Consider the following 18,866-nt stretch of genomic DNA (forward strand, 5'->3'; position numbering starts at 1 on the left):
TATGAAAAATTCAGTGAAAGTAAACTGTATTTTCAATAACAGAGAATTTTGTTCGTAAATAGCGAAAAAAATAGGAATCGAAGAGAGAAATATGACCTTTTGGAAAGAATTAACGGTTTTAAGAATTAGGTTGGAATAAGAATGCACGAGCAGAGGAATTTGACGATCTGTCAGGTATGATAACGCGGGGACGACATTGGTCGAAGCCAAATAAGGCAGCGGATGAGCTTTGTTGGCAGCGGTGCATTTAAATTGACTGTTTAAGTCGTCCGTACACTAATTTTCTAATGCATTTACATACTTAACGCGCGCAGGCACCACATCAGGATTTGCGGATAAAGCGCTACGTGCATCCGGGATCATCTCGACAATATTTGCAACGCTTTACGAAAATTCTGAATATGACACCGACGAAATATTCCTCAACGGCCTTTGCAGAATGCTGATCATTCAAAATCTTTTCAGATATCCATGCGAGGGCTCAAGGACTTTCGTAGAATTTCCCACTCCTCGAGAATTTTTCTCCTCGAGCGTGTCTCGAGAACTTCCTCAAGTTCTCCAATCTTCGAGAGAACGGAGCAGATCTATTTTTATTGGATTAAAAATTCTAATTGAGAAATGGACGTCTAATACTTCAATCTCCCCAGCAGCCTACCCCTACCTCTTCATTCTACGACTCCCCCTCCCCCCTCTCCCCAAATTCGAATGAATAGCAAAGATTTTAACCGACCAAACTTTTTTCTCGGGTCAGTCGTAAGAGAGGCTATTTTTCTTCCTGGAAAAATCAGCTTTTACCATTGAATTATAATTGGTTGAGGGCGCCACTCGCGGCTTTTCATTTTCGCCCACTTCGGACCGATCGATCACCTACGTAATAGAAGAGTGAAAAGTGATGGAGTGAATTTTTCCCGATACCAAAACTTTTCATGGTTTGAAAGAAACCTAAGTGCAGGGAAAACTTTTCTGCCCCCTCTCATTCTTCTTCCTTTTCCACGAATTTCATGTTTTCCCGAGCGTGTAATCTCACTGCATCGAATGCTCCAAGTCTTGTTTTGCATGAAACCAAATTTCTATCCCCGCAATGATACACCTTTCTGTTAATAAAACTTTTCATCAATTTAAATAATTTTGTACTGAAATATACTATTGACAATATTTCCTTTTGATCGAAAGGAAATTCTCTAAATTATTTTCCCCAATAAAAATTTATTTCAATACAACTTTCTCTGTTACGTATATTCTAGGTAATGTATATAGCACAATAAAATATTATGATTTATTAATAAAGATTCCTTCCCCAAAATATATGCACGATTCATCATGTAATCTGTCAGGAGGATCAGGAAAATTACATTTTTTTCATAGCCAAGCAATGTGGAGAGGGGAGAAAATTATTTTTTGGAGTGACAGAAAGAGTGGAAGTATAATGGAAGATACGAATAAGATCTGGTAAGGCAAAAGGATACAAACCTTTCTCATATTTCGTTTCCGACAGCGTCAGGAAATTAAGCGAGCAGTCTCAAGGGCGACGTTCGGACTTCAAACTTTTGGCAGAAAAGTTTTCTTAGCATTGTGCTTAGATTTATCTCTTCCAAAGTGTCGAACTGCTCCTGAGAACGTTGTGTCAGAAATAAATTATTGCAGCTCGTGACTGGTGTACCAGCATTAAAGTCGAGTGAGGGATCTATCCCCCCTCCCTTACCTCCGCGTCTCACCTGTATTCCACTAATAACCAGTCCGGATGCATTTAAGATCCTTAAGTGTTATTTATAGCAGCCGCCTATGCTGACTGTAATTGCTGAATTCGATATTCCATGGCAAATGTAAATTCATACCGGGGTGGTGAATTCATCTTTAATTCTTACTTCCTTCCACGTAATTGCTGTGATAATTTGTCTTCTTCCAAAGTTTTCAATGTCCATCCCACCAATCATTAACTCTGATTAGTCAAATTAATATTTAATTTCAAATACAAACTAGTGTAAAATTCTGTTTACTCTTTAAACACTCGTAATCACAATCAAAGTTATTCAAAAGGAATGAATAAATATCGTCAATTCTCATTGATATCCATCATAATTATTTTAGCCTTGAAATAATCAATTATATTTCTCCTTATTTGAAATAGTAGGGGTGCAAGTAATAATAAAAAGTAAAGCTGATCTAAGGTTTAAATTTGATGCAACATTTATTTAACAAAATCCTTGATGGATACAAAATAAGTAATGCATGATAGTAACACAGACAGTGCGAGAAAGTAATATAAAACGTAACAGTTAATCGAATAATTAAGTGTAGACTTCACGTTCGGGTCCGTTCATTCGAGCGATCTCTAAATGCGAATGCCGTGGCTCTGGGCGTGACCTTGGAACTTTTGCTTGTATTCACCAGAAGGGTCGTACTTCTTGGCGAGTCTGTCCCAGACCTGAGGACGCTGGAAAATGAAAAATTCAATCAACATTTATTCCGATTGGGTGAAAAGGGTAATAGAGGGTTTAAATATTTAGCCTCTCTATACCCTATCGCTTAACTATACGTCCTTGCGAAAAGAAATTCCTCGAGTGTGTCAATCTTCTTGATTAAAGAATTCCAAATTAAATGCGCAGCCACAAAGGTAAATCGATTCTTAATGAAGTCCATCAATTATTAATATCAATTAGTGATAACCTTTAGTTTCACGATGGGATAAATTGCATATTGCACTTGGGCAGGGTTGAGAGAAAAAATAATACGAAAAACCTTCTACTCTACATTACACGCAATAAAAATGTTTGAGAAAAAAAACCTATCATTAAAAATAATCTCTCCAATGCCAACTCAAAAGCATATTTAAATAAACTCGATAAATCTTAATTTAATGTCACAGTATAGTGACTAACCAGTCGAAAAAAGAAGAGAGCGAATAAGAAGAACAATAATAAGCTTAATCCAGACAACTATCCATAAAAAAACTGGCATGTAGTGGAGACTGAAGGAAGATTGTTGGAATTATAAAGCATATGCAAATCCTGTGATTTCCTTGGATATTCAAGATCTTTGTTGAGCGTGGAGTAAACAACAGGTAGAAAAGTGAGTCAAAGTGGGTATATCGTGGTTGGCATTAGAAAAGGGTGGAAAGTGCTTAAAGACGAAGGCAAAGGATAACAGGAGGAGCAGGGGGGGGGGGAGGGGTCCCAGTGCTACATTATCGTTATATTATTTCGCCCGAGTGGAAGTTTGCCGTGGCTTATAACGACTTGGAAGTTTGGACAACGTAGGCTGAATGCTCAACAGTGGATTAAAATGAGCCGTTCGTGAAAGTCAAACTAGTTATGCCAGTTAGGGAGCTGGATCGAGTGCGTATCGTATCCCTGAGAGCAAGCCGTATAATATCACACAACTCATTAGGCTCTCGCTTAATTGGCTCGCGAGTATAAAAGTGAACGTACCTCGTTGACTAGGAACCGGATGACCTTCTCACTGCCTTCCTTTTGTTTCTCGCTGCATTTGCTGCATCCGCTGGCCAAAGCATCAGGCAGGGATTCTGCAATTAACGATTAAACTTATACAATTTATGATAGTCATAATTAAAGTAGTTAGGTAAAGTACTCGATGTACTCGTGCCCTAATTATTTCACCCTCCAACCATAGCTTTCACTTGGGAACACGTGAAAAATCAATGATGCCATTATCGACCATCAACGTGCACCACCACCCAACTGGATTACTACTAGGGACAACAAATTTTCCAATACCATCACATTATCACCTCACTCTACCTCTGTCTCGCCCTTGCAAATTTTACAAGTTTGCTACTTCCCAGTAAGTCCACTTTATTCACTTAACAAATCAGTCCTATCCAAAAAGATCGCCATAATAGTTTATTATCAATTTAATTATGTACCAAAGCCTTTTCAACAATTTAGTTTTCAATAAAAAGTATTTTCTTTTACATTTAACGAAATTATATAGGAGAGGGTAAACGTGGCTTTTTTTACGTATTCTGAAAAAAGGCATAAAATACTTTGACTGTGTTGAGTGTCTTTTTAGGCGAAACTAATTGTGCTTGTTATATTAAGTTATGGCAAAATGAACCATTAACGGCCATCAACATGCACCACTTCCAAACAAGATTATTATCGAGGACAAATTTCACCCACTGTCATGTCATACCTGAGGTATTTATCACTCTGTCTCGTGCGGACCTGATTGTGATCTTTTTAAACGTTATTGACAAAATTGATATCAATTGATAAAAATATTTCCCTACTCCATATATTAGTTAGTTTAATATGTTAATTGCATTGTTGTATAAAGTTTATTGTTATATGGAAATTATCAATAATAAATTTCTTTGGAATTAATTTAAAAATTAAAAGTGTTTCAATAATTCCTATTTATTTAATAGAACCAGCAATATACTTTATTAATACTATAATTAATTATTGTGTAATTATTTACTTATAATTTTTTTGCAAGCATACTTATTTTATTCCAACAACTTTTGTTAGGTTTTAATATAATATCTCTTAATTAAACTTTTCATTTAAATCTGCAGTAAATTATTTTCGTAAAAATCCTTGAAAAAAAGATCATTAATATATCTCAAGATGTTTGCTTTGCGAAAGACTATAACGCATAACTCACCATAAAACGTTGAAAACTTAATTCTATTTGAATCTCCCCGTTTTTAGGTAACATTATTCAATAAATTAAAACTCTAATTCATCACAAACCCACACACTGAATTACATATTTCATATATTATTATATATAATTTAAGAGCTCGCCCAAAATTCCCATGTGGTCATTTTTGTTTGTCATTTAAAAATAATTCAATAAAATTTACATTACAAATTTTAATCCTGTACCTATGGCAGACAAATTACTTGAAATTTAATTTTCTTGCATATCAAATATTAATCCGGCAAACTTCAAATTAAGTTGTACAAGAACTCAATATAAATTCAAAAATTAATTCTATAAATATAACATAACAATTGCTAAAAGATTTCTATCAATTCTATTAATTCACATATGCTGTCGATAAGGCCACTGTAATGTCACTATGCTAAAAATTTAAAGCCGTCCAGAATTTCACTTTGTAACTGCGGTATTTTATCCTTTTGTGCTTATATTTACCGCCGACTAAAAATTAATACTGGATATATCAAAACTTTAATTAAATAGATTAAAAAGCACTCCACGGATAACTTTCCGTCTATAGATGCAGTCTATATAGATATCTTATGGCTGAAGTTGAAGTAAATCTCGAAATTATGTAAACCAAAAGAAAAAGATTCGTATATACTCTAGAACGTTCCAGCACTTGGATGACGTAAATGAACACGTTGAGGCGCAGACGCCAATTTCTTACGAGCTCATTAGGAGTTTCATGATAATTTATGTTATAGATTTCAGCGAAACCAGTTTCAATGTCCAAGACGAGAACTTCTGTAGAAGCTCTATACCTATCCCATACACGATTTCTTCTGACTAATACTGCTTGCCTAAAATATTTGCATTTCGACACACTTCTGACGTCCAAAGGAAGAAAAACACAAATAAAAAGCAGTAACGGTTTCGCGGGCAATAATGCGAATTGCAAAATGATGCTATTATGTAAATTCTACTTTTTGTGCAAATGCGCTCTTTATGGCTTCTTTTAGACTTTTAAAATACGGAACGGTCCGAGCCACCATTTTTCATTCAATTGAATAACAAGAGTGGAAATTTTGAAGGCCCAGCTTCATTATTATTTGAAAATCTTCTTTTCTCTATAAAATGTAATAAAGACTTGTATTTTTAACCATTTTATCACCTTTAAGATGATAACGATATTGAAATTGTAACGCAGTTTAATTGCTTGCCTACTACAATTAATTTTAGGAAAATACTGACGCTTTAAACTTTTAGACAATGTTGCTCATTCACAAAGAACATATAATCCAAATAATTTTCAAGAATATTAATACATTGTTTAATGGCAATCAATGAAAAGTTGTTAATCTTTAAAGAATTATTGTCTGCACTCTTCTTTGTTTACGAACGAATGGTAATTACTATCGTCCAAAATTCATATATTTCATCTATATTTTTTTATTATCGGTGTTAACAGAATTTATTAAAAAAAATAGCAATTTTTAATTTCTTATAGAAAAGAATACAGCTGATTTAAAATTCAATGATTCCTAATCAGTTTTGAATATCTTGCCAGGGTCCTTAACATTATGGCCACTTATATTTTTAATGACTGTACTTATTTATAGTTATTAACATTTTTGTAAAAATATTTGTCATAAAGAATATTAAAATTACTCGTTGTAAAATTTTATGATAAAAATTAGATGCGCACTGTATAAACGTGAGGGGCTTTCATTAATTCTGAAACGATCCTTTAGCGAGTGAACTTTGTAGCGTTTATCATTACCACATTAAGGTCCTTTTACTGGCCGGTTCTTTAAAGTTTTTCTCTTAGTTAGCCGTCATGTGCACGGGTCGCTCTGGTGGACGCCCATCTAATGTACCACCAACACATTTACACGCTTTGGTGCCTCTCGTTAGTTTTCTCTCGTCCAATTATCAATACGAGGAATTTGCTAATTATCCCTTTGTAGCTCGCGTAAAAAAAAAGAGCTTGCGCAATATCGAAAAATTAAACAAGCCGCTAGAATTTCCACCAATTATAAGCTCCTTTACTGGGTGTGAACGGAAAAATCTCTTCAAAATTTCATTTAAAATTCTACGAATTATTTTTAACTCAAAGCAAATTGAGTTTAATGAATTAAACTAATGAGAAGTTGTCTTTCTTATAGAAAAAGATCTAATTTCTGTAATTGGAGTTTAAACTTTAATTGTACGATGAAAAAAGATAAATAATAATTAGAGTAATCTAATATTTAATATTGGTCCTTTTCCAAACATGCTATAACATGGTTTTTTGCTAACAATTTCCGTTTGGACTGCATAAAATCTAAGGGAGGAAAGTCCCTGGAGTGCTCGAGGAAGTTGAGAAGAGAATAATAAACCGTTGAAGACGTAGGGCTGAGCCGTTGAAATTCCTCGCGTGGCAAACTTTAGGAGGAATAGTTCATATCACGAGTATATACAAGCATAACCTTTATGTAAGACGTTGGCTTTTTAAAGACAACGCCTGGTATGTGTTACACCAACATAAGGACGAGGATCTGGCACGTACAAGAAGACCTGATGACGCAACAAAGCTGCGCCTAAATCTCAGGATAAAAGCGAGTGGAAGAGACATAAATCCACATTAAATTACAAGACATACTCTGATAAGTAATCTCTTATAATATATCCGATCGCGCATCTCAGCTACAATAAATAATCAAACGAAAAGCACAGAAAACTGGAATCTCGAGAGGAACGAAAAAATATCACTAGATTCAAGAAACGATATCGGTCAAATGTAGATAAAATATAATTAATTTTTTATTCAATCGATCGATTCTTATTTCAAACCTTCCCTAGAGAAATTGGTTATTCCGTTTATATTATTAGATCCTTTGACCTTTAATCTGGGAGATTTCATAAGTTCATAATTAATATTTCACTCAATCAATTCTTAGTTTAAAATTTCCACAGACATTGAGTATTGCGTTTTTATCATTAGAACCTTTGACCTTTGATCAGGCAGATTTTATCCATTTATTATTAATGTTTTATTCAATCGATTCTTATTTTAAAATTTCTAAAGAAATTTATTATTGCATTTTCACCATTAGATCCTTTGAGCTTTGATCTGACAGACTTGATCAATTTAACTTTAATTATTAATTCAATCAATCCTTATTTCAAAACTTCTCGACTGGAATTTATTATTGCTTTTTTACCATTTTATCCTTTGATCTTTAATCTGACAGAGTTTGGTTTGGGACGTATTTTGTTTGTCAAGTTGAAAAGCGAGTTGCATTGATGCCAAGGCTGATCTGGTCGTGAGGCAAAAGAGATATTCCGCGTGTACGATTACTGGGACAGTGGAAAGCCGTAGCAAACACCTTTCGACCAAGGCTGACTACATTCGGCAGTTGGAAAACACCAAGAATTACACGATAAAACGCACGTTACTCGTTTTTCGCTTCAGTCCTACTGCGAATGATTTCGTTACATCTATATTATCAAGTATATAATTTCCTCAGCAGCATCTTCTTTTAAAATTAACACCTAATTCTTCCCCACTCATATTCTTTAAAAGTTTTAAAAAATATCACGGCTAAATTTTTGATCTTTTTACCAAGACTCTGCAACAGAAAAAATCCTGCAAAAGTTGTATATAAATTCTTCGATAAATATAATTAAAAATATCCTTATAAGATTATTGTTACTGTTCGATTTTTCAAAGAATATTTTTATTGCGAAGTGATTCTTTGCAGCGCAACTTATACAAGCTTCTACGCTGCTAATTATGAATCCTTAAATATACAGAGAAGCAACCAGGCTTTTCTGAATGATCAAATATTATCAGCGAGTCCAGCGTTCGCAGTTAGTCGAGACTTATGAATCTTTCACCGTTGGCCTATTCCGAAGTTGGTCTCGAGTCAGACTTCGGTCCAATATTTGGCAGCTGGAGGAGCTACTTCCGTGTCGGTCCCTGCTTGAGTATGCGCGCCAGGTAAGGGTGGGTCGTAGGAGAGGGAAGTAAAAGGGGGAGAGAGAGTCTGGAATGAGATGGAGACGAGAAATGACAAGGGAGAGGGGAGATCAGACGGGATGGAATGAGAGGAATGGGTCGAGGGAGAAGTGGGTGGTGTGCCGGAGGAATGAGGTAGGCAGAGTGTATTGCTTATTGGATCTTAGAAGTGGAGGTCCCGTAAGACCAAGTAACGGAGAATGTTACAGACTACGTACAATGGTCCAAACCGAGTTAAGAGACAGATACGAAGGAATGGGATGCTGCAAGGAGCGGACTCGGAGAATGGGAAAACAAAAACTTCGAGGAAAACACGTGTGCTACTCTAAGCCATTCATTGAAAAGAAACTATACGAAACATTGCCAATTGAATATACGTTTGGATTACAGAGCTGACATTTTTAGTCAGGCTTCCAATTTAACATTTCCTTTTTTATGAAAAACCAATATTAAACAGTTTCAAAAGTACCTCAGCTTTCCAGTAATTATTCATTATTTCGATATACAAGCGCCCAACGTGAATTACTTTAATATTGCACAATGCGATTCTAAAAATAGAATTGGAGTAACACGATAAAAGTAAAATCTGTGAATCGAATGAACAAAAATCACAAATAGAAGAGCCTGTTGAGTCTAACGATGTTACGAAGTCCAAGAGTGAAGCAGATTAGCCAAGTCCGTAAAGAAGAAGGGCTGGAATAAAGAGAAGGTAGGAAGATGAAAGGGAAGCAGGATGTTGATAAAGTAATTAGATTGGAATATAGTGGTTCCTGGCGCTAAACGTTATTAGGATAACAAATTACGTTTCGTTTGTCGAGAAAATCGGATTAAGCGATGCGAGAGAAGAGACAGATCCGCGGACCATGTACTATATATACTATATACACACACATATATATATAATGTACAAAGAAATGTAATGTCTGAGGGATGAATAAGGGTGTATAGGGAGAAAGAGAGGGGTGTCTGAATGAAGAAGCAAACGTTGAGAAACATTACCAGGGAGCCTTGAGTCTTGCTGGACATTATTCTTGAAGATTCGCAGTGGTTGAAGGAAGACAAGGCTGAGGAGTCGTTCGGGTAATGTTTTCGGGTTCCCGGGGGTGGAGGGATGCAGGAGTGCGTTATCATGAGAAAAACTCGAATAAAGTCGGAAACGTAATAGGGATGACTGAAGAGCAACAATTAAGAGAGGTAAGGAAGCAGGGATCATAAAACTAAAGTACAAGTTGCTGATATTAGTGAAGTAACAGCAATGGAGTTCTTCAACAATAGTGTGGTCACCGAGAATATGACTCGCTAGTATTGGTGGCTGCTGATTGCAGACTCACGAATTTCTATATTGGTATCCTCGTCTAATATTAGCGTGCGTCATGCTGGTATTGGTGGACGCTAATTTTTTTGGTAGTATTCGTACATGGGTGGTAGCAGACGACAGACTCGTCGAAATTCCTTAGTCGTAGGAGCGTTTGTGCCATCGTGGGGGCTTGCTGGTATTAGAGAGTGGGTGGTAGTTGGGTACCAAGAGTGCTTTGGCAGTATTAGTGAATTCTAGCAATGGAAGTACCGTCGTTGGTGGTAATGGCAGCTGAAGGCTTCGCATTCAAGCAGCGTCTTGCTAGGGTTATGAGCTTGTAGGCTAAGATTAAAATCTACTCACTCTTCAGCTCCTTGCCATCGGGCGTGCAATTACCGGCGTCCAGCAAGCAGTTGACATAGTTGTTGAGCAACCGGTCGCTCCTCAGGATCTGATCCACGTCGATGTTGTCGTACCTTGTCGTGTACCTCTGTGCAAAGGCACAGCTAACGATTACGAGAACCACAATGGCTACCTGCAATTACGAATTCATTTCTTCTATATTAAATTTCTAATAAGCCTTTTCATCAGCAGAGTCTCTCTCTCGTGTATTAATAGCTATATACTTTACAAATGTTTCTCTGCTACGATTTTAACACTTTTTAATTATTCTGGGTTAATTAAAAATTGTGGTCTGACAAAAATTCTTGCATTAAAGTATCTGATGTGACACTATATAAATACAATATTAATTTATAACCATGACTTTTCGCTTTTTTAAACCTTTCTCGTATTTCTCCTGTAGCTTTTAGTTAATTAGCAATTGTATTCACCCCTCTGGTGGGTTTAGGTCTGTACGAGCACGTATTATCTTTGAACTGCAGTAATTATTCCGTCGTCTCTCTTGTCTTTAAGTTCATTAAGAATTCTGTTAATAATTTCATTGTGTTAAAGACTGCGCGAATCAATCTTATCTTTAGGTTAATTAACTATCAGATCAATCTGCCTATTGTAAACCATTAATTTCAATATTCTGGTTCGTTCCTGTTTAGCACTGAACAATTTTTACTTCCGAAGCCTTTTATATTTATTGAACTAATAAAAACACTCTTTTCGAGAATATAAGGGAAAATACGTTTTCTGTATAATTTGAAAAAACTTTGTTTAAAACAGTAAGATATTTGAGATGGAACGTAAAGTTGAAAGAAGAGGGAAAAGAGTTTTTTTTTTTATTTGTAGAAAATGGCAAAGGTTGTTTGCCTGATTCAATGAGTCAATGTAATTTCTGCTAGTAGGGAATCGTGTAAAACAACGTGGTACAAGGGAACGCAGATTATGTAAGGAACTTCTTCGGCCTTGATTCGTTTCAAGCGTGCCATTACTCACGGCGTGCTTCATAAAAATGTGCAATAACGAGGCTACCCATGCTACGTAAATTAACTTTACCTCCAGCACAGTTAAGATTCAAGGAGAAATTAAAACGAATTACACGAATACCACAAATGAAAGAATATTTCCCGCAGAAATAGAGCGGCCTTATTAAAAGCCGCGCGACAGGACTAATTGCGTGCGTTAAATTCTACCGGCTATCGATATTTTCAAGAGAAATGTAAAAAAAAAACATTTTTGCCATCAGATTTCTCCTTTAAAGCACTCTCGTCTATTCAATATTTTATGGAAAATGGGGTTCTTCAGTGCTGGAACTTCATTAAATCAATCGCGCAATCAAATGAGAATCGAAATATACCTACTTTAGGCTTCAATGAATTTCGTCTAAGTAGATTACAACGAAATCTAAATCGCAATTAATGTACTTTGATATATAACCAAAAATCACTGTTTTAGAGAGTAAATAATGGTTAATTAACATTTAATAACGAATTTGTTATAATAATAAAATCGTGCTTATTTTAAAAAGGAATACATTTTACTCCATCAGTGCTATTAAATTAATTACTATCAATTTTAAATTTTATTGACTTTTAACATATATTAACTAATTAATATGGAATTTCGTTAATCAGACATTGTTGTATATTTTACAAATTATTTATCCAACTTAATATGGTAGAACGAATCATTGCAGGACTGAACCTTTTGATTTGATAAACTCGAGTTTGTGAATTAATTGAGAAAAATATTTAAAGATCATAACATATTGAATTTCGTTGATTACATCCAGGATGGAAATAAATTCAGCAGAATAGGAGTTATCTATAATCAAAAACAATACGCAACAGATATAATAGGTATTATAATTGTGCGTAAACTTTATTCAAGTGAGGTCGACACTGATATCCATAATTCAATTTGAAGAAAAAAGTATAATAGTAACAAAATCTCGACAAAATGCAATGAATAAATAATAATTGAATTGGGTAAAAATGCTGAATATGTTAAACAATAGGTTGTATTTTTGGAAAAGAATTGGGTCGCGTGCACGAAAAGTGAATTTGTCAGGACGGGTATAGATGAATGAACTTATTGAACTCAATACGCAACAGGAATACTAATTAAACGTGTTATATCGATATGTATTCAGTATCGATATTTTTGAGTGCGTGCCTTTTAGTTTGGCTTTCGCTTTAAACGTGTTCATATTTCCGATATAGCCAGTATTTTATTTGCTACCACTTTATTTACGCGTACTCCTCTATTATCCTCTTCCTTTCTTTCTTTCTCTTTCTTTAACATTCCCACTATCAGCACGAATAATAGATATCTTTAAAAAAAATTCTGCTTCTCGAAAAACTTTTATTAATCTTTAAATCCACGTCCCTCATATAAAAATATCGATATAGAAAAATGATATAATTAATATTTTTAACTATCGCAAGCCACAAAAAAATATTAGTGAATTCGTAAAATGCAACTTTATTCCGACCAAGAGAAGCGAGAGAAAATAAGAAAAATTCTATATGGATTTTGGCTTCAAAAGTTCAATTTCTGGGGTTAGCGGAAAGGATTTTACATATCTGAATTTGGCGTGAAATAGTACTTGCATTGGGAGAGAGAGAGAGAGAAGGAGAGGGAGAGAGATGGGAAACTTTTGCTTTGTCCAGCCACCTCGTAAACACGTTCCCGCCATTACAAATTCGAAAATGGTCGAAATATTTATTGTTTAGCCCTTGCTTTGTGCTCACATTGTAATAGTAAATTACCAATCGTCTCATTAGCGGTGTTTACTATCGATTTCTCATGCCTGGTAATGCACACACACACTACGAGCTATATCATTACACTTTGCGGCCTCCGTTCTCGTTGATAGAAAATGTTCATTGGTATAATATTTCCCTTAACTCTATAAAGCCCACTTTACCCTTCCATAAATAAGTGGGCACATTTGTTGCCATCAGAAATATTCATCGAGCAACCAAAATGAATTTGAATAAATTATCGCATCACTTTATACATTTTCATCTGCAATATCGAAGGCGTTTGGTCCAGACATTCCAATAAACGAATATATAGGGGGGAGTATTGTTAATTATCTCTTGTGACTATAGCGTATCTTGATTAGAACCATACTTAGTTTTATTTTCATTAAGACTATATTAACTTTAAGGAATGTGCACACTTTATAGTTAATAGCTAATATTTCGATACACACTTTGCAAATGTTTTTACTGTTATTTGTGTGTAATTTAAAAGAAAAAGTTAACAACAAATATATGCACAATGAGAAGCTAAATTTTCACCAAAATGAGTAAAGTTCAATAATGAAATTTCTCAAAATATTTCTATATTGACTGATATATTATGATATATTACATATTTCCTTTAATTTAAACTTCATTAGCATATCTTACATTCTATTCAAAATGACGAACAATCCTACATCAATTTAATTACGACTCTATATTAAAATATGGATGGTTGATTTAATCAAATCATAAATAGTTATAAAACAATCGACAGAGAAGATACAGATCTGTCATTTATCATTAGACAATATAAGGAATTTTAAAAGAATCGAACTGATTAAACATATAAATATAAAAATATTTGTAACACAAACGCGTTAAAATATCTAAAAAAAAAAAAGAAAGAAAAAATTGATGTATACAACTTTGAGGTGATACAACGCGATAATTCCGCACGTCGTTAGGAAAAATATAAACTAGGATGGAGTTGGGAAGCGAACGTCATTAACCCCGTGCATTATTTCAGTCGCGGAAAGGCGGGCTGGCGTGAATTTAGCTACGCACACACGATGTTTGTTACGGCAAGCATTGTGCAACCGCGTAACGCAAGGGCCATTATCGCTGCAACTTCCTAATACCTTTCACTGAGCTACAAAACGAATTTCACCTGCCGGTATATCCCCGTTTGGCACCCAACAACCTTTTCCACCATCCACAATTACAATTCGAGCTACTCCAAGCCTCTGTCATATCTGCTAATTTCATTTTGCCATTTCACAAATGCGACTCGAACGAAGTACATCGAGAACTCGACTCTCTTGGGAATTTAAAATTTCTTCAAAAATTCCAATTGAATTTGTTCAAAGCATGCCAAGTACTACTGGCCATCTAAGCAAATTATTAGTCTGCAAAAAACAGAATTTCAACTGGACCGAATTTCTTAATGGTAAAAAAGCATAACTAACTCGATAAATTATTTTATATAATATGCCAAAATACATTTGCCTAATTAGAGAATAATTGTTTCACTTTTCAGGAGCAGAATATCCAAGGGCGAATTTATCCAGTGAAGAGAGAGTGAGAAAAAAGCGAAGAGATTTAATAATGAAAAATTGACGAATGAGTCATTAGTCTTTATCCGACATCCAAAAATGTGGCTATAAGAGTCTTAAAGTTCTCTTCTTCGTAATCGGGGCCATTTCGCAGGCGTTCCAAGGATATCCAAGGGGTGAAAAAAATTAAGCACGTCAGAACCCACGAAGCTTCCTTCATCATTTATAGACGACGAAGTTTCACCATTTTTTCTCTTCTCCCTCTCATAGCCCAATCTGGCAGGAAGGCTCTCCGTTACCGGAATACTATACTCGGATATCTCGCTTAGGGAAACGCCTGACCGGTGATATATCTTGTGTTTTCCTGAGAAATTAACGAGAGCCTAATAAGTAAGGAGGAAAGTTTTGTTTAAACTGGTACGTTTGGAATATGGAGAAGTCGTAATTCATAGGTAGAAGTAGCTGGGATATTACGCTATCGAGAAAGCGAATCACATGGCGCCTTTACGAGTTAGTTTCACTATCGACACTCGAGATCGTACTCGGTTTATTACTTGAAACACAATTCCCTATGCGCGATTCATCAAATCTCGCTAGGGCTGGGAGAATATGGAGAAAAGCACATTGTCAGACGTAAGCTAACTCTGAACGAGAGATATAGCTACTGAAATTTCATTATAATGGCAATCGTAAATTATTAAAAGTCATTTTCAATATTCACAACTTGTATTAAGTATTAGTATATTCTCATTTATCGTTTCACAATTGTTATTTTTCTTGTATACGACTAGCGAGTGATATATTAATGTTATTGTATAATACATGTGAAGAATATAAGAAAATCTTGTTATTCCATGAGGCATGGATTTCATCGTTTATAATAAACAATTGAGTTACAATGCTAATTAAGAAGATAAATTTCATAAAATATTATAAATTTAGGTTATTTTTATTTAAAAAATAGCTGCTACTTTGTTCAATGCTAGTGTTTTAATTAGCGTGATACCTTTGACTTCTGGCATCTCTTTACATATCAAATAATAAAGTAACGCGATTATTGCCTCAGCAGGATTGAAACGCTTTTTAGATAGTTTTTACAAGTGATAAATTATTTGCTGTGCAAAGGTCGAGAGCAGATTACTGCTAACTTTAATTGTGCTAATTGTTAGATCATGCAAAATCTAACAAATTTTACGTAACAATGAGTTAAATAGTGTTTACAAATGTATGGAAATAGTAATGGTAATATTAAACAAGATGAATTTAAAAAACTTACGAACAATGAGGCATCATTGATTAAACGAGAATACACTTGTCGATAGTAAAATGAAAATATGGAAATAGTAATAAATAATTGAGAAAAACGAAGAACAATAATTGACTAATGCAATCGTAAAAAAAAAACATTAATAATTTAAGCGTAAACTCGATCCTTATTCCAACTTTCCTTCTTGCGGGGAGGATTTTCCGGATTTCAGGTAGCAAAGTTGAAAAATTAAATCAAAGTATCGGAGATGAAAAGGACGCGGGAGCCAGACTTAAAATATAATTAGAGAATGCCTGGCAATTTCATTCTGAAAGCACGAGCCACAAAAGCGATACAGAGGATGGGGCGGAAGCGGCGAGGGCGGAAAGAAATCTCGTTGGTTTCTCGTTGAAATCTCCAAGAAGTTTTGTGAAAAAAAGACAATCAACTTCGAAGGATTACCGTGGGTGGCGAGAGAAATGGGAGGAAATGGAAAGGAAATTGTAAAAAACGAACAAGTCCTGATTGGGATAACTAAAAAAAAATAAATACAAAATAGTGAGATGTTGGCTCGAGAAATGTAGATAAGATGCGAAAACAATTAATAAGAACTCCGATATAAAATTTACTTTTTAAACTAGTTCAAAGACAATGGAAAATTTCAGTTCTTGATGAAATTTTTTAGTAAGAATAAGTAAGCATATAGTTTTAGCAGTTGTGGGAAAGGACAGTTTGTAACACAATTTTTTTGAAGGTAAGTTTAAGAACATACCCTTGGGAAGATGAGTTAAGGAATGAAACTTGCACAAGGTAACCCAGAAAACAAATCCTGCGAAGGATAACTAGAGAGTGCACGCGAAGCCAAATGAGAAATTGACATATAAAGGAATCTACTCTCATAAATTTCAGTCGATCGAACAATCTGGAACACCGATCAAATAATTTAACTCTTTAATTATATTAACCAATGATGAATAATCCTATTCGGTCATAGTTCATTTCCAATTAAACTCTAACATTTCATTACCATCGACACCCAAAAAAATAATATCTTCCAAATTTAATTATATATAATCATAGAAAAAACAATTATGGAATGTAGACTGAGAATTCTGAACAAGTACTGATTAGAGAAGATTGATAACCTTGCAGATACTCTGATTAAGAAATACTACTAATTTTGACAATCTGGTATATCATAAATAACAATAATAACATCTCTTGGTATTAAAATAAGAAAAATGTGTTAGGATATACGTATAACTATGAAGAGGGAATTGTGAAAGTAAAGGAATAGAGGGTGCATGGATAGGGGAAAAATAAAGATGGCAGTGTGTATAAGAGATGTTACAGAAGAAAAAACGTTAGAGGTGAATGGCTGGAATAGACTTTACCTTCATGGTTGTTTTACGTGCGTTGCGAACTGGCGAAGTTGGGCAACTGATGCTGAAGTGGACGGTGATCAACTGTTATATACCCAACGCTCGATTCCCCAGATCTCCCGAAATTGCCAAGCGACCGCGCGACTTGTCTTTTCCCCGCGGTCTTTTTATGACGTGCGTCAGAGGACTCGCTTATTTACTACACCTCGGCGTAAAAACCCAATCGAGCCCTGGAAGCAACCCATGGAAGTATCGCGACAACATCTTTGACACCCTCCCCCCTCCCCCCTTCCTTCCACCAGACCTTTTCCCCCATTGCTTACACAGTAAAATAAGCAACTCTCACTCACATAACGATTTTCTACTCTTACTATATATATATATATACATATATAAACAACACAAATGTCTTCAAGTCCTTGCAAAAATCTGCAAAGTGTCCACGATTGACGATAATAAAATAAAACAAATCCACAAAAAATTGTACATCTTGTGTCAACTTCTTCAATAACTGCGTGATTTAAAATTAATAGTGATAGGACATAACTGTTACAATAATTCTAAATTAAATACAAAGCTGGGACAGCAAAAAGAAATGTATTTTTAAATAAAATAATTACGATTCTACGCGTTCAGTCCAGTAAATTGAAGCTTTGTAGTATCTTGAGGGTATGTTTAGTATGTATGTCGTTTTTCGACCAACAAGAACGTTTAATTGGAAAAGACAGAAAAAACAGACTGATATTGCAATTTTCTTTAAATGTACCATTGTTGATTTTCATTCTATCCTTTATAAAAATACGATTATTTTGATCCCAGTACGTTAAAATCGAAAAGAGATGATTGCAATAAAATTGGTTTCGACTGATTCCCACAGTTATTTCGACTAAAGTAACCAATTCTGTAATGCAAATTGCGTTATACAATTGTAAAACTCCATTTCATCGTTCGATGTTATATACCTACTTGAAAAACTATGCAATAGTCTGATAATTAAGTTAGTAGTAACCTACTTGAAACACGTTTTTTCCATTTGCTGTGGTGGCGCAGAATATTTAATTGAACGTTTTCTTGAGTAAAAAAGATCTTTGTGGAAACAGCCAAGTGTTTTCATCTGGCCTAACCGCACGGTTTGCCTTTCTTTTTCCCTTAGATTGATAGATCAGCGATAAAATATTCAGATGCAACATTCGTCGGTATACGTTAACGGATCATAAGTCAACGAACCAATAAACAGCCTGACTCAATTGCTACGATGATTCATCGATAATTTACTTTTCTTTTTTCCCCTTCTTTTTTGGAACAGTCGTTTTCTGCACGGATAAATTCTTAATATTTTCTCCAAAGCTTTTTCCAATGTTTCCTTGAAGTTTCTGAACTAATTACAAAGTTATTTGGACTACATGACTCAACGAAATTATTGCCTGCTTCTTTCTCCATCTGTCCATCAATTTTTTTGTTCAATTTTAGCTATTTCGGTAATAAATATCGGGCATTTTCATTCTAGTTTAGAAAAAACGATAAACAATTGCATATAGTTTCTTTACGCCTTTTCTTATATCTTGATTTTTTTGACATTAGTTAATACTCTTAAGTTATCCTGAGCTATACAGGCT

General features: G+C 34.7%; 1 protein-coding gene across 1 annotated transcript; it reads right to left on the reverse strand.

The window, feature by feature from the left end:
- Nucleotides 1-2,164: 2,164 nt before the first annotated feature.
- Nucleotides 2,165-17,413, reverse strand: EbpIII (Ejaculatory bulb protein III). Its single transcript, XM_066730670.1, has 4 exons — nucleotides 17,263-17,413; nucleotides 10,290-10,461; nucleotides 3,429-3,523; nucleotides 2,165-2,434 (listed from the first exon to the last, which is right to left on the reverse strand). The coding sequence occupies exons 1-4, from the start codon at nucleotides 17,266-17,268 to the stop codon at nucleotides 2,333-2,335; spliced, it is 375 nt and encodes a 124-aa protein (XP_066586767.1). The 5' UTR covers nucleotides 17,269-17,413; the 3' UTR covers nucleotides 2,165-2,332.
- Nucleotides 17,414-18,866: the final 1,453 nt, after the last annotated feature.

Source organism: Prorops nasuta, unplaced genomic scaffold (genome assembly GCF_024137725.1).
Source record: "Prorops nasuta isolate Cenicafe-Biocafe unplaced genomic scaffold, Cenicafe_Pnas_1.2 PNAS00008, whole genome shotgun sequence".
NCBI classification, from domain to species: domain Eukaryota; kingdom Metazoa; phylum Arthropoda; class Insecta; order Hymenoptera; family Bethylidae; genus Prorops; species Prorops nasuta.

What these genes read in the sequence shown, in the direction of transcription:
- EbpIII (XM_066730670.1), bottom strand. An exon ending in CGATGGCAAGGAGCTGAAGA is followed by an intron (nt 3,524 to 10,289) that starts GTGAGTAGATTT and finishes CGTTAATTGCAG; the next exon opens with AATCCCTGCCTGATGCTTTG. An exon ending in TCCGGTTCCTAGTCAACGAG is followed by an intron (nt 2,435 to 3,428) that starts GTACGTTCACTT and finishes TTCATTTTCCAG; the next exon opens with CGTCCTCAGGTCTGGGACAG.